The 15,790-nt window shown below is 45.0% G+C and overlaps 1 protein-coding gene across 1 annotated transcript in view; it reads left to right on the forward strand.

The window, feature by feature from the left end:
- The window catches only part of col9a1b (collagen, type IX, alpha 1b), a 61,921-nt gene that overhangs the window by 4,098 nt on the left and 42,033 nt on the right, over positions 1–15,790 (forward strand). Inside the window, exons 4-10 of the mRNA XM_007904201.2 lie at positions 3,032–3,164; positions 4,190–4,586; positions 10,073–10,156; positions 11,783–11,803; positions 12,948–13,019; positions 14,009–14,044; positions 14,999–15,061. Of these exons, the coding sequence (XP_007902392.1) occupies positions 3,032–3,164; positions 4,190–4,586; positions 10,073–10,156; positions 11,783–11,803; positions 12,948–13,019; positions 14,009–14,044; positions 14,999–15,061 (806 nt within the window). The remainder of the gene's footprint in view (positions 1–3,031; positions 3,165–4,189; positions 4,587–10,072; positions 10,157–11,782; positions 11,804–12,947; positions 13,020–14,008; positions 14,045–14,998; positions 15,062–15,790) is intronic.

The following is a 15,790-nucleotide window of genomic DNA, read 5'->3' on the forward strand; positions in this document are numbered from 1 at the left end:
CAATGTCCTCTCAGGGAGGTTAACTAGTGCTGTGGGGAAGTGTTTAAACTAATTTCGAGGGTGGAAGGGAATCAGGATGTTAAATTAGAGAGGACAAACAAGTTACATAGAGGGCTCAGAGAGACAAATAGCAATGTAATAAGGAGAAATCCTGAAAATGGAGGGATTAGATAGGGGAAGAAATGCAGAACAGACTAAGTTGGTCTTGGAGTGCGTGTGCGTAATTGGGTGGAGTGTAACAAATTGGGTTGGTGAGCTGCGGCTCAAGTTGCCACATGGGGTTATGATGTAGTGGCAATAACGGAGACCTGGCTCAAACAAGGGCAGGAATGGGAGCTGAATATTCCTGGCTACAATGTATTCAGGAGGGAGAGGGAAGGAAAAAAAGGATGGGGTTTGTCAATATTGATTAAAAACACGGTTACAGCCCTGGAAAGGGACGGTGTGCTCGAGGGCCCCAAAAGAGAATCGATTTGGTTAGAGTTAAGGAGCAGAAAAAGAGCTGTTACTCTGTTACGTGTATACTATAGACCACCAGATAGTGGGAAGGAGATAAACGAGCAAATCTGTAAGCAGATGCAAAACCAATAGGTTAGTGATAATGGGGGACTTCAATTACCCTAACAAAGACTGGCAAAATAACAGTGTAAAGGGCAAGGAGGGGGAAAGATTCCTGAAATGTGTGCAGGATAACAACAACAAAAACAACAAGATTACATTTGTATAACGCCTTTCAAATCAGGAGGACGTCCTAAGGTGCTGGGACGTTCATTCATGTGTTTGATCCTGCTATTTTGATATTCACTTGCACAAAGCACTGAGAGTAATCCAGAAATCACCACCTTTGAGATTCTACTCTTTAACTTTTTCCCTAGCTTCTGATACTGTCCCTGTACTCTTCCCTATGTCATGGATCCCAGCATGGACCACGACCCAACATGGAGAACTTTCTGGATCAGTATGTTTCCAGCCCAACGAGGAAGGAAGCAGTGCTGGATTTAGTTCTGGGGAATGAAGTGGAGCAGGTTTTAGTAGGAGAGCATCTGGACAACAGCGATCACAACATCATGAGGTTTAAAGTACTTATGGAAAGGGACAAAGAGCAATCAAAGATGAAGATACTCAACTGGAAGAGGGCTAATTTCAGAGAGTTAAAAAGTGACCTAGACAAGGTGTGCTGGAAAGAAAGATTGGCAGGTAAAACAGCTAACTAGCATTGGGAAGCCTTCAAGGAGGAGATACTTTGGGGACAGAACAAATACATTCCCACAAAGGGGAAAGGTAGCACATCAAACCTCCCTGGATGAATAAAGAAATTGGGATTAAAATAAAACAGAAGAAGGAGGCTTATGATAAATGTCAGGTCCAAAATACAGAAGATAATCAAGTAGAATATAGAAAGTACAGAGGAGAACTGAAAAAGGAAATAAGAGGGGGAAAGAGATTGTATGAGAAAAGATTAGCGAGTAACATAAAAGGGAACCCTAAGGTATTTTATAAGCATATAAAGAATAAAAGGTTAGTGAAAGGTTTGGTGGGTCCAATTAGAGACCAAAGAGGAAATCCTCTTGTGGAGGCAGAGGGCACGGCTGAGGTACTGAATGAGTACTTTGCATCTGTCTTCACAAAAGAAGAGGATGCAGCCAATGCCACAGTAACGGAGGAGAGAGTAGAGAAATTGGATAAGATAAGAATAAACCGAGAGGAGGTACTAAAAAGGTTGTCGGTGCTCAAGGTAGATAAGTCACCCTGCCGGACGGGTTGCATCCTAGGATACTGAGGGAAGACTCTGGCCACAATCTTTCAATCCTCCTTGGACACCGGGGTGGTGCCAAGGGCCTGGAGGATTGCAAATGTTACTCCCCTGTACAAAAAGGAGCAGAAGGATAAACCCGGGAACTACAGGCCAGTCAGCCTAACGTCAGTAGTAGGGGAACGTTTAGAGACTATAATCCGGGACAAAGTAAATTTTCACTTAGAAAAATATGGGGTAATAAAGGACAGACAACATGGATTTGTTAAAAGCAAATCATGTCTAACAAACCTTACAGAGGTTTTTGATGAAGTAACAGAGAGGGTGGATTAAGGTAGTGCAGTTGATGTAGTTTATATGGATTTTCAAAAGGCGTTTGATAAAGTGCCACATAAGAGACTTGTAAGCAAAAGAGAGCAGGGGAGTGGGTTTGGTTTGGATAGCTTTTTTCAAAGAACTGGCACAGACACGATGGACCGAATGGCGTCCTTCTGTGCTGTATAATTTTATGAGTCTATATTACAGAAGATGTGGCAGCTGAATACGGCGACAGATCTTTATCTGCCATGAAAATGATGCGCTCACTCACACCCATCCTCTAGACCTCTAAATACAGTTAAACACTTGTAATGAATGCAATTAAGTACTTCTAAACACAATTATCATCAGTCTTTCACATGGTTCAGTTGTTGGTCTGTGCAGTGCAGAAAAAAAGCATGGGGTAACAGGACCTTGTGAACCCCTTTAAATCAAGATAAGAGTCCCGAAAATCGCTCTGTTTTATTGGGTCTTCTAATAAAGATAACATCCACTTATTGACAACAATAGGAGCAGATTTAAGCAGTTAGCAACCAGCAAAACTCTTTACTCAAGAGGAAACATTACTTAAAATGCTATTTATTTTAATTGGTAAAACGTTATTTATTTTTAATAAATTGGTAAAACGTTACTTATTGTAAAATAGTTTTTAGCGCTGTTAAATTTGAGTTAATTGACAGTATTTTTTTTAAATATGAAATCTAAAACAAAGTCAGATCACAGGACAGCAACCAAGCGTAAATATTTGAGTTCTGAGGATCGCGCGCGATACAAAACGTCTTGAATGACTGTTTCTGATTCAACAACAACAACGTGGGGCAGGGTCTCGGAGCGCTTAACAGTGGAGGAGCCTGATGCCGAGCCGGGGGTGGGGTGGGAGGAGGTGACAATCAGGTTTCCCGATCGGTTAGTAACAATGTTCTTTGCTTGTGTAACAAACTCACGGGTGTCGTGGTGCAGGGTTTGATATCATCTCACAGTTCCATTTGGACGTGGCTTCCCCTCGGAGTGGGGTCCACAAGGTGCTGGGATCCACACCTCTGCAGGTGGCTTACAGACTGGGCAAAGGAGGGCTCTTCCGAGTACCCACCAGGTAAATAAATGAAACACAATACATTTGTCTGAGTATCCATTACTCACATCTTTTTACACACAGCGAAACTCGCATTGGCATCTTTTACATAATTGCATGTTCGAGGAAAAAAAAGAAAGCGTTCGTGTTACAGAGTTTCGAAATTCCGACCCATTTGCTCTTTTGTTGTCTTGAATGGACTTTGAACCCATTAAACTTACCTGCGGCGAAGCTGGCAACTGAGCACCTTGTTAAAGTCAAGCCTGTTGACTGGGACCTGCAGTGTGTGGGTGTAAAGTGAAGCCCCCAATGATGTGTTTCTATCACATAACCAGGGAAAGCCACACTGTCTTCTCTGGGATCAGAACATTAGCTGACCAGCTCCGCCCCATGGAGAGAGAAATCCCACTCTTGTGTAGAGATTTACTCTCCTCTCAATTTCTTAGCCTTTCTGGGCGTCCGAGACAGGATTTGGGTAAACTTCTGAAACACAGCCTTGAATTCGCGGATGGGTTTTCTGTATGTCATCTTTTAAGGGCGGGCCAGCAAAAAACTGTTAAGGCTGAATTCAACGATTTGCCCAATTCTGCAACTGCTAAGGATAAGAGTATATCTAGTCTTGGTTGGAATTTTGGCCCACTCACTCCCCATGGCTTGGTTAGGCAACCACGAGGCAGAAAAAATGCACTTAGGTGGGGTAACGGTCCTTTATCTCAGCCCTTAAAACTATTTTGTCTTAAACTTTTATACGGGGCAGAACCTAAGACTTTTCCTCAATTGCACAATGATCGCCAACTTGTAGTTACTGAGACCGGCCACAGAGGATTGACTCTATTCCGCCAATCTGTTGTCAAGCATGTCACCTTGGAGCCAGTTTAAACTCCAAGAGGGCACTGCTTTACCTCCACCTCACTCCCACCCACACCCACACCCCCACCCCCAGGAGGGTGGTCGGTGACTAGTGGGTCATCATTGCACCAATAAATTCTCCTTTCAGAAGCCAGTACAATTTACAGTCATTTAAAAACAAATTGTCTTTCCAACAGAGTTGCGTATCCGTACGGATTACCCTTGGAATATTCCTTTGTCACCACCTTCCGCATGAACGGCAGCACCAAGGATAAAAACTGGAACATTTGGCAAATCAAGGACCCCCTTGGAAACGACCAGGTTGGGGTCCGGATGAACGGTGGGAGCAGGTCGGTGGAGTTTTTTGCGGTGGGAGTGGATGGTGCCCTCCAGACCATTACCTTTTCTCCTGTGTCCACTCTTTATGATTCCCAGTGGCACAAGGTTTTGATCAGTGTACAGGCCGACACCGTGACCCTCTTCATTGACTGCGAGAGGCTAGAAACTCAAAGAATCAATCCCCGAGGGATCATCAACACTAAAGGAGATACGTTTCTGGGGAAACTCAGCGATAATCCCACCGTGTCCGTACCGGTAAGCAAAACTTTGCTGTTTTTCCTTATTCGGTTGCTAAAATCTGCTGTGCACAAATTATTTGTGCCGATCGTCTACAAAATACGCAGTCACTACACTTTACTGAGTTCTGTAGAGTATTGGTTAGAGCGTTCGCCTTGCAAGCGAGAGGACCCAGGAGGGGCAAAACCTTAGGCAAGTTTCCTTACTCTATACGCGCCTCTTTACTTAGCAGAAAGCCGGTACCTGGATGTTAGTTGATTGGCGGATCACGTTCCGGGGTAATAATCCCTTCAAAAGATTTGGTCACTCAATCCACGACTGTTTGTGGGATCTCGCTGTCTGCAATTGGTTGTCGCGTTTCACCTAAAAACGCAGTCAATTCACTTTACAGTATATTCTGTGAAGCGCTTTGAGACGTCTCAAAGACGTGATTCGGTGCTATCTCAAAAGCAAGGATTATTATTATTATTATAGTTCTCCTTTGAAGGCCAATATGAATTCTGCCTCAACCACTGCTCCCGGCAGGACATTCCATATCTGTGTGTGAAAATAATTCTCCTGATCTCCCCGTTTGCTTATTTGCTAACTACAATAAAACTCCTGATAACTCATCACTCTTACGGAAAAGGGCTCAGAGATATCCAGAGCCACGAGATTAGGCATATGTAAAACTACATAAATAAGTACAGCTGGGATATTGACAGCATGATGATTTAAGTGGTAGTGACAAGTTAAACCAGAGTCAAGATATGAGAAGTTTACTCTATCTTAAATGGATGTCCTCTAGCAACTGATTCACCAACTAGTGGAAATATTTTCTCCCTATTGACGATCAAAACCCCTCATCATTGTAAATACCTTGATCAGGTCAACACTCAACGTTTTTTATTGCAGCAAAAAAATATCCCAATCCTTCCAGTCTCGGTATGCCTTGGCTTTAAACTTGTGGTGTGGTGTGTCTGACATGTGCTGTTTTTGCTATCGGCAATACAGTAAAACTCTATCAAATTTTTTTTCATAAATCACATAATCGCCTAAGTCGTACTTCAGTTTCCGCAATTCGATGTGGGTCGAGACTCATTTAATCGCGGAAAAAGTAGTCGTGACCCATCACAGCATGCACACACCTACCGGTTGCATTGAATAATAATAATAATAATCCTTGCATTTGATATAGCGCTTTTCACGTCGGGAGGACGTCCCAAAGCACTTCACAGAATATACTGTAAAGTGAATTGACTGTATATTTGTGGGCGAACGCGGCAGCCAATTGCGCACAGCAATGTCCTACAAACAGTTGTAGATTGAAAATGACCAATTTATTATTGTTTTTGGTTTTGGAGGGATTGTTATTAGGTGTGTGGAGTAAGGAAACTTGCCCAAGGTTTTGCCCTGCCGGGAATTGAACTCAGGTCTCTCGCTTGCAAAGCGAGTGCTCCAACCACTGAGCTACAGGACTCCACCTTCACAGTGTAGATTATTGATTAAATCAGGTTTTCTACGATTCATGCAGTTTGCCTGCAACTTGGATTTTGTGTCAGTTAAATTAAATGCTATGGTCCCAACTGATACGACTTATGTGAGTTCTACTCTAAGCGTTTCCTTCTGCCCTTGGCTGAATGCGTTTTCTGATACATGAGTTAGCAGCAGAGCCGAGCAGAGTTAAACCAACAATTGCCAGCGCAGTGAATGCCTCACATTGCATATCAGGGTGCGGTAGTCTGGAAAAGGTGGGGAGAGCAAGACAGAGAATAGCTTGGAGCTCACTGACCTAGCTTAGGCTATGTCTCACGCTGACAAACTGTCAAACCTATTGATATTAATGTGACGGAACGGTATTGCAGATTAATATCTGGTTGGCAGCCACAGAAACCTGCGGTTTGCAAGTCATGTGAGTAGAATTGTGACAATTCTACTCCTAACCCACAATGGGCTCCAATTTCACGCTGTTTCTTGTCCAATTTCTGAACCACAGAATTTGCCGAACAATGTATTTTGCCTTTTCCGCTTTTAGAGATTTTGGTGATGAAACATTTCTTATTAAGAAATCTGTCAAGAAATACCGCAATTTAGATGCCAGTATTTCACTGGGATAGCCGCCTAAAGCATTTTGAACATAATGATAAGCCTCACATTCGATGAGGCTCTTTTTGCAACGAGAGGACACCTCAAAGCGCTTCGCATAAATTCACCGTAAAGCGGAGTGTGTTTATTGTAGGTGTAACCAGCACATAATTTGCCAACAGTGACGTCCTGCAAATAACCATGAAGTAAATGACCAATTTTATCTGTGGGGATAAGTGGCGTGCGATACCCATGTGTGGATATGTAATAATCCTTGCATTTGAGATAGCGCCTTATCACGTCATTGACACGTCTCAAAGCGCTTCACAGGAATTACTAAGGAAGGATAACTGCTGGTCGAACCTGACACCTAAGTTGCGCACGAGTTCAGGGAGTTTCACTTTACGGTACATTCTGTTAGCGCTTTGAGACGTCTCGAAGACGTGTTAAGGCGCTATATCAAATGCAAGGATTATTATATGTATACCATCTACAAATGGGAATTTTCCTGTGCCTGGAATGGAATGTGCACTCAGCCTGCTAACCTAATCCTGGAGAACATCAGGCACAGGTTGGAAAGAGCCAAGGCTCAGGAACCCAGGATGTGTGTCCGTGCGCCAGGTGAGGGGGGAGGGAATGCTTGAAAACTCCACTGAAGTTGAATTCCCTTTTAACGTAAAATATTGAAATTCCTCCGTGTACTTTTGCATCCATTGGCAAAAAGAGGACTTTCAAGTCTTCAGTGGAGGTAATTAATAATAATCCTTGCATTTGATATCGTGCGTTATCATGTCATTGAGGCGTCTCAAAGCGCTTCACAGGATATAACCACAAACAAACATCTAATTACATTTGTATAGTGAAGGATTTCCTGACGTGATATACCGTAAAGTGAATTGACTGTGTATTTTGTGGGCGAAATGTGGCAGCCAATTGCACACAGCAGTGTCCCATAAACAGCCGTGCAAACTAATTAGTGCCTAATCACAATGTTGAGACATCTCAAAGCGCTTCACAGAATATACTGTAAAGTGAATTTAATCGACCTCATATTTTATGGGTGAAACGGATAAAGAAAATTTCAAAACTGCCCAACAGATGGAGCCAAATATCTTACTATTCCAGGTGTATCTCTGGACCTTCCTTGAAATAATCCCATTCAGCAACTTTTTTTGACACCCCACCCCACCCTCTCACTCCTCCCCACGGATCCCCCTGTGAAAGGACACCTCTCTCTGTCTGCTCCTTGTCTCTGAAGTTCACCCATGGTCATTTATCAGTTTTGATAGGTGTGAAGGTGCTTTTCACCCATGCACGCTGGAAAGCCTGAGGGAAAGCGAGAGAGGGAGCGTAGTCTAATTTCTTTGAGGTGGTGTGAAATGTCGCGTGTACACAGAAGACCCTCACTGAGAGAGGACAGTGTCCACTTAGCCCAGACACTGAAATTCCACTCACTTTCAATATTATTTCAGTCTGCTCGTTGCTATCGAACAAAATTGGTGGTAGATTGTAGGGTCATCTCGCTGCATTTTATCCCGGTTATTGTAATAATAATACTTGCAGTTGATATAGCGCCTTATCACGTCTTCAAGTGAATTGACTGTATATTTTTGTAGGCAAAATGCGGCAGCCAATTGCGCACATCAGTATTTGAAGCACAGCTGTGGTAACTCTGGGACGCCATATATTAATTCAAGTTGTTGCTGTTGTTGTTATTGTTTATCTCAACAACGTGATAAGGTGCTATATCAAATGCAAAGATTAATATTATGAATAATTGTGTGTGTGTGAATTAAGAAATGTAGAAGGGTTTTTTTTAGCAAAAGGGCGCACATTGTGTGGAACAAAGTATCAGCACCACTTGTGGTATGAAAAGCTCTGAAAGGTTTCAATAAGGAACTAGTCAATTTTCAAGTCAGCTGAAAGGATTAATGGTGGTTCGATTTGAATAATCACTTGCAATTCAGCTTATCGCAGCATTGAGACGTCTTCAAACTCTTCACAGGATAAAGTGTAGTGACTGCATATTTTTGTAGGTGAATGCGGCAGCCAATTTCTGCGCAGCAATGACCCTCAAACAGCTATGAAGTGAATGAGCAATTCTTATCTGGGGGATTTTTGGCCAAGACACAATGAGAAACTCCCTTCCTTTTCAAACAGTGCCAGAACATCCACCTAAACAGGCAGATAAAATCTTAGCTTAATGTCTCGTCAGAAAGACGGTGCCTCTGAAAATGCACTACTCTCCCATCACTGCACTGGGGTGTCTGACTAGACTATTAGTTCAGAGTCCTGACGTGAACCCACAATCAGAGACGGGGAAATCTTGTGGGAAATTGGATGGACTGGTCTCATGCCTAAAGTCCATATATATTATCAAAACTTTGAACGAAATGATTGTATTAAATTTAAAAGTATCATGAGGTGACGGAAGCTAATTTTCTCAAAGCAACTTTTAACCTGAACAAACACAAAACACCAAGTATATTACACGCTTAGAGACAATGAATTATAGTCCCGTGTCCACTTGGTGCTTATATTAATACTAAAAGATTCTTAGAGCTCTGCTCTTTGGCACTATATTTCTCTGACCAGCCAGGTGTCTGTCTGACACGTGCGGAAACCCATCACCATGCTTAAGATTATTCAGAACAGACTGACAGTTCCGTATATGTGTGCCACCTAAATGCGAAAATTTCTCTGCGGCTGAAATGGAACGCGCACTCTGTCGTCCCCTCATTCCAGAGAGGACTAGTTGCAGGATGGCAAGAGCCAAGGCTTTGGCAACCGAGAATATCCGTTACTGTTGGAATTTGAACCCTAAAGCTGCCCAGATGACCATTGATATCGCTGTGTGATCAACTTCCTGCTGCTTGTCCAGCTAGGACCGTCCAGTCCATTGGTGGATACAGGGTTATTGGAATCTATAAAGACTTTTGAAGTATATTTTAGTCGTACTCTTTTATGTCCTAGTGAACTCTGTGTCTGTAATAATACAAGGCTTACCTTTTCACCCACAAATACACAGTTACTCCACTTCACAGTAGATTCTGTGAAGCGCTTTGGGACGTCTCAATGATATGGTAAGGCGCTATATCACATGCAAGAATTATTATTATTATCTCAGTGTGCGTCTGTGTGTAATAACACAAGATGTATCTCAACGAGTGTGTGTAATAATACAAGGTATCTCGGTGTGCGCGTCTGTAATAATTTTTTTAAAAACAAGATGTGTATCAAGATGCAACTCTTTGATCGCTTTCGTCATCTTTCCCTTCCCCACACCCTCAGCTCTGACCCCTAACCCCAGCTCGGGGGTCCAGCCAGCAGCGCTTTGAGATGTCCTTCCTCTCGACGTGAAAGGCGCTGTATAAACGTAAACCACGCTGTGTGGTACATCAAATAAAAAGTGTGTGAATGAATGTCTTTGTCCTCTGCAGTTTGATGTCCAATGGATGATAATTCACTGCGACCCCTACAGAGCCCAACGGGAATCTTGTCCAGAACTTTCCATCGGAAGATCGGTAAGTAAAGCCACTCCGGTCGCGAAGACACTAACGAAAACGCTTTTTATTTTATTTTAATTAAAAATGAAGTGATTTCACACAGTTATCAGTTTACAAACACTTTTCAACTTTCGGAAAAGTCTCCGCCTTTGTCCCACGCACACACACACACACATACACTCTCACCCTCTTTTTCTTAACTAAATATATATAGTACTTGTCTTATGAAACCAGACCCGTAACAAAAAAAAGCGACTCTTTCACAACCCGTTACAAACAGCAATGGACCTGTGGTGGCCACATCACCTCACACTCCATTCGAGTGCTCCACGTCCCCCGCCCGACCCACTCCTCCAACGCCAGTCGGGCCTTCGGCCTTTCTTCCCCCACGCTTTGGAACTCCATCCCGCATTCCCTTTGCCTCCCCCCTCCCTCGCTTCCTTCAAGTCCATCTCAAGACTCTCCTCTTCGACCGTGCCTTCGGTCACCCTCCTACCTGTACCTTCCTCGCCCTCCACCCCTCCTGATCCCAACCACCAGCTCCGGTCCAAATCCCTGACTATCTAGGCCTTGGGATGTCCTCCTGATGTGAAAGCCGCTGTACACATGTAATTTGTTGTTGTTTTGTTCATATTTATTTGTTAACTGTATTTATTTTGCCTATTAATACAGTCGCACCATTTCACAATAAATGGTGTGAAGCGCTTTGAGACATCATTGCGATGTGATAAGGTGCCTCACCAAATGCAAGGATTATTATTATCATTATTATTGTTATTATTATTCTGCTGCCTTTATCTACAGGAACAGTTACACTTCTGGCTGGTCCTAGCTCTGCCATGCCTCACTTACTGGATGGTGAACCAATATTCCCATCCTCTGCTGCTCCCCACTTCAATGGGTGACTCAGACAGACTTACAAATATACGTTACACAGCCTCTCACCTTCCTTCCACTACATGGCTCCCAAATAATAATAATAATCCTTGCATTTGATATAGGGCCTCATCACGTCATTGAGACGTCTCAAAGCGCTTCATAGAATACAATACAATACAAAATTACTTTATGTATAACATAGCTCCTTTCACGTCGGGAGGATGTCCCAAAGCGTTGGACAGTCAGGGATTTGAAAGTGAATTGATTGTATATTTGACAGTCGATTGCGCACAGCAGTATATTCATAAGATATAATATTTTACATTATTTTATTAGCATAAAATATTATTGTGTGTTATTTGAATTACCCAACGAGGCGATTGGTAGCCGGTCGACAGGGTTGTGTGATGTGATGTGAAGTGAAGGCTAGAAGGTTGTTCTGTCTGCTTGTCCCTCCCTCACTCACTGCAAGGCTCTCCAATCGTCTGCTCTCTCTGCCACCGGCGTGTTAATAGACACAAGGGCTTGTCTTCATTCAGTGTCAGGGGATCTGGGCTTGGAGGGGGGTCCCTGCTATTCAGCCCATAGAGCAGAGGCAAGCAAGTCCATCTCAGCCATAGGGAAATCATGGCGAGCCCTTCTCCTCTCCTAAGGCGATCAGGATTCTTGTATTTGGTGTTTTTTCTGCAGATATTGCGCCTCGGTTTAGGTCAAGTAAGTAGACCTTTCTTATTGCTGTGGCTAACGCTGTTTATTCCATTTCAGACAAGTGTGTCTCTATTGCAGGTAAAGGTGCTTTTTTCTCAATACCGTACCTAGTTTTGTCTCGTCACGTAAACAGATCAACTTTATCGCAACTCCAGCCAATGCAGGCATTCCAAGTGTTATTTTTTTTCTATATTTTTTTAAATATGGCACACGACAGCCACTGCAGATTTATATTTTAATTCCTGTTATTTCTGTAGCTTGTGGACGTACCTGAAATCTGAACAAGTCGCTCTTTTACTCTCTCTCTGCACTGTGAATATTATAGCACAAAGCTGCCCTGAATGCAGCACTTTCACTGTAAACTCCTACCTCTTTAACGCCTCACATTTTAGGAAAAANCAACAAATTGGACATTTAACATACTTTTTTTTAACATACCAAAAAAAGAATTCCCCTTAGCTTTCTCAGTCTCAGTACCTCTTACAATTACAACCTCTTACAGTACCTCTTACAATTCAGGGCAGTAATTTGGCAAGTTAGTTCCTAATGTTGGAGAACTTTAGTTAGTTGCATTTTAGACTCACTGGATGGATTGTCGGAAAAGATTTTACAACTTCTAATGAATTAATGTTGCCAACAAAAAATTACCCCACACCGAATCATTCAGTAATTTTACTTTTTTTTTAATGAGGGGGAATTGAAACCTGTTATTGCACTACATTTTTTAATTAATCCCGTAATTAATTGCAGTGTCTCGTGTTATTTTCGGTCGCTGGGCAATAAAAATAATATAAAGGGGTTTTGTCTGAGAAGTGGAGTCAAGCTTGACTGACTGGGTTAAACCCTTGCTTAATGGGCTTGAGGTGTGTATGTGTGTGTGAGGGAGAGAGCAAGAGAGAGTGTAAGTGGAATGAAGAGGGAAGGGAATGAGTGTGTGTGTGTTGTTGGGGAGGTGGTAGGGTGAGGGGAGGTGGGGGAGAGCACCGAATAATCCCAGGACTTAAGCGTATTTAAATTTTGATTTAATTTAATAAAAAAAAGTAAGTCTGCTCGGTACCGGCCAATAGGTATGAGTCCAGTTTGCTAAAGTTCCTTTGGCATTTACCTGGGATTTTAAAATAAAAATACTGCGCCATATGGACGAGGAGCTGTGTTCACTTTTGCGTCTCCCTGGGAATTGACACGCCGTCTGTTTTGTGGGTTTTATTTTATGAAATGATAGGGTCCTCCTGGAGACCCGGGGCCAGTGGGTTCCCCTGGAGTGGCAGGAGTTCCGGGAGTGGACGGAATCGGTGTAAGTGGTTTCTTAAGTTTCACTTGGGACAACGAGGGCGGGGAGAAGGATCAGCTTGAAAGTTGTGGGGGTGGCGAGGGTGGGGGCGAGGGGGAGGGGAGGGTAGAGACTCTGTTGAGAATCTAGTTCTCTCTCTCTAATTCCCCCCTCCTTTCCCCCCCAAAAAACCACAACAACCCAACAAAGTGCAAGAAGTAAAGAGAAGAAGCACACTTCCATTTATTATTTTATAAGAAGCGATTGCAAGTTGACAAAACATATATTATAATATGCACATATATATATATATGATGGTGATGAACCTTGCATTCGATGTAGCGCCTTATCACGTCTTGTAAATGTCTCAAAGCGCTTCACAGAATATACTGTAAAGTAAATTGACCGTATATTTGGTATGTATAGATATATATATTAAATATACATTTTAAAAATTGGTTACTCAATCCATGACGGCTTGTAGGATGCTGCTGTGCGCAACTGACTGCTGCATTTCGCCCACAAAAGCGCACTGAGAGTTCTCAACGACGTGATAAGGCGCTACATCAAATGTGAGGATTACTATTATCATTGAGCAACTTTGCTGCCATTGATTGCTAACAAGACCTTTGCTCACGAGACCCACGGAGAGCATCGCTTTAAGTGATGAGGAACTTTTTTCCACAATCTAACGAGAGGGGGGGGGGGGGGGGAAGGGGAGAAGAGAAGGAGGGAATATTTTTTTCCCCGTTAAACCCTGCATTAACCCGGATTTATTTAGGTGTTTTTCGGAATGGGGAAAAAAAATCGAAGGTTTCTTTCATCGACAACCATTTGCGTTTACACAGCGTCCTTCACGCGGAGTAGCATCTCGGTGCACTTAACGGTGGCGGAGTCTGACTCCGAGTCGGGGTGGAGAGGGGGGAGAGAGGGGAGGTGACTGTAAGTACGGTTGGTCGAAGTGGAAGGTCTTCAGTAAGACGTGATCTGAATTTTCTTTCGCTGTCTTTAAGGGAGAGCGAGGCGAGGACGGCAACCCCGGCCCACCGGTAGGTGTTAATTCTTCCCCCTCTTCGATCCCTAATATTCATCCTTAAAGCTAATATCCTCCGCAACCACCCACACACAGCCCAGCCCCCAGCACACACAGCCCAGCCCCACTCCCCAGCACAGCCCCCAGCCCAGCACACACAGCCCAGCACAGCTCCCACCCCCCAGCCCAGCACCCAGCCTCCAGCACAACCCCCAGCCCAGCACAGCCCCCAGCACAGCACACACAGCCCAGCACAGCTCCCACCCCCCAGCACAGCACAGCTCCCACCCCCCAGCCCAGCACCCACCCCCCAGCACAGCCCCCAGCACAGCACACACAGCCCAGCACAGCTCCCACCCCCCAGCCCAGCACAGCTCCCAACCCCCAGTCCAGCACCCAGCCTCCAGCACAGCCCCCAGCCCCCAGCACAGCTCCCGCTCAGCACCCAGCCTCCAGCACAGCCCCCAGCCCAGCACAGCCCCCAGCCCAGCACACACAGCCCAGCACAGCTCCCACCCCCCAGCCCAGCACCCAGCCTCCAGCACAGCCCACAGCCCACAGCCCCCAGCCCAGCACAGCCCCCAGCACAGCACAGCATAGCCCCCAGCCCAGCTATCAGCCCAGCCCAGCGCCCAGCCCCCAGCACAGTGCCCAGCCCCCAGCACAGTTCCCAGCCCCCAGCACAGTGTCCAGCCCCCAGTACAATGTCCAGCCCCCAGCACAGCCCCCAGTCCAGCACAGCCCCCAGCACAGCACAGCCCCCAGCCCCGAGCATATTCCACAGCACAGCCCCCAGTACAGCACAGTGCCCAGCCCAGTGCCCAGCCCAGTCACCAGCCCAGCACGGCCCCCAGCCCAGCACGGCCCCCAGCCCAGCACGGCCCCAGCCCAGCACAGCCCCCAGCACAGCACAGCACAACGCCCAGCACATCACAACGAGTTGACAGATCTTCTCTCTTGTAAACTCTAGGGTCCTAAAGGTGAGCCGGGTCCACTTGGATCGGACGGGTTAGTAGGAATACCTGGAGCTGATGTAAGTGAGAGCTCACAAGCTTTTCTTTATTCTCTCTTTCTCTCTCACACACACACACACCCCGCCAGCACAGAATGATTCCAAGGAAAATAGGTATCTGCCTCCATAAGAGCATAATTCACTGAACAGCGACTCTCTTTGTCCTGAAGCCTTTCACCCGCTTCAATCAGCTTCCCTTTCCCACTGCAAACTCTTCTCTTAACTCCCAGGTTGATCACCACAGGAGTAGGTGGTGACCCAACAGAGAGGGAGAGCGAGAGCGAGAGTGGGGGAGAGGGGAAGAGAGGGGGAGAGAGAGAGCGAGAGAAAGCTTATCTGTCTTTCTTTCTCTGGCAAGTTTACAAAGGGGGAGAGAAGAGGGGAGTGGAAAGGTGGAGGAGTGAAGTGGGGAGCGGGGAGAGAGAAAGATAGACCACCGCCCCTCCCGCCCGCCACCACTGGAAAATTTCCTAGGAAAAAAACCTTTCCTGCACTAGATTTCTTCTGGGAGAAAAGCGGTGAATTCCAGGACTTCATCCTTAAACAGCGCCTTTACTGTGTGGAGTTCAGTGGGGGTTGGGGAGGGAGGGAGGGAGGGAGGAACGGAGGGGAGGGTGAGGGAAAGAGTAGCTTTGGAAGCATTGGAACTCAGGCCAGCAATTTTATACAGCAAGAGCCTATAACCAGTGGTGGACGCAGATTTTGCAACATGGGTCATCAGTGGTGCCATCTTTCTGTCTTTCTACTCTC

Source organism: Callorhinchus milii, unplaced genomic scaffold (genome assembly GCF_018977255.1).
Source record: "Callorhinchus milii isolate IMCB2004 unplaced genomic scaffold, IMCB_Cmil_1.0 Scaffold3, whole genome shotgun sequence".
Classification (NCBI taxonomy): domain Eukaryota; kingdom Metazoa; phylum Chordata; class Chondrichthyes; order Chimaeriformes; family Callorhinchidae; genus Callorhinchus; species Callorhinchus milii.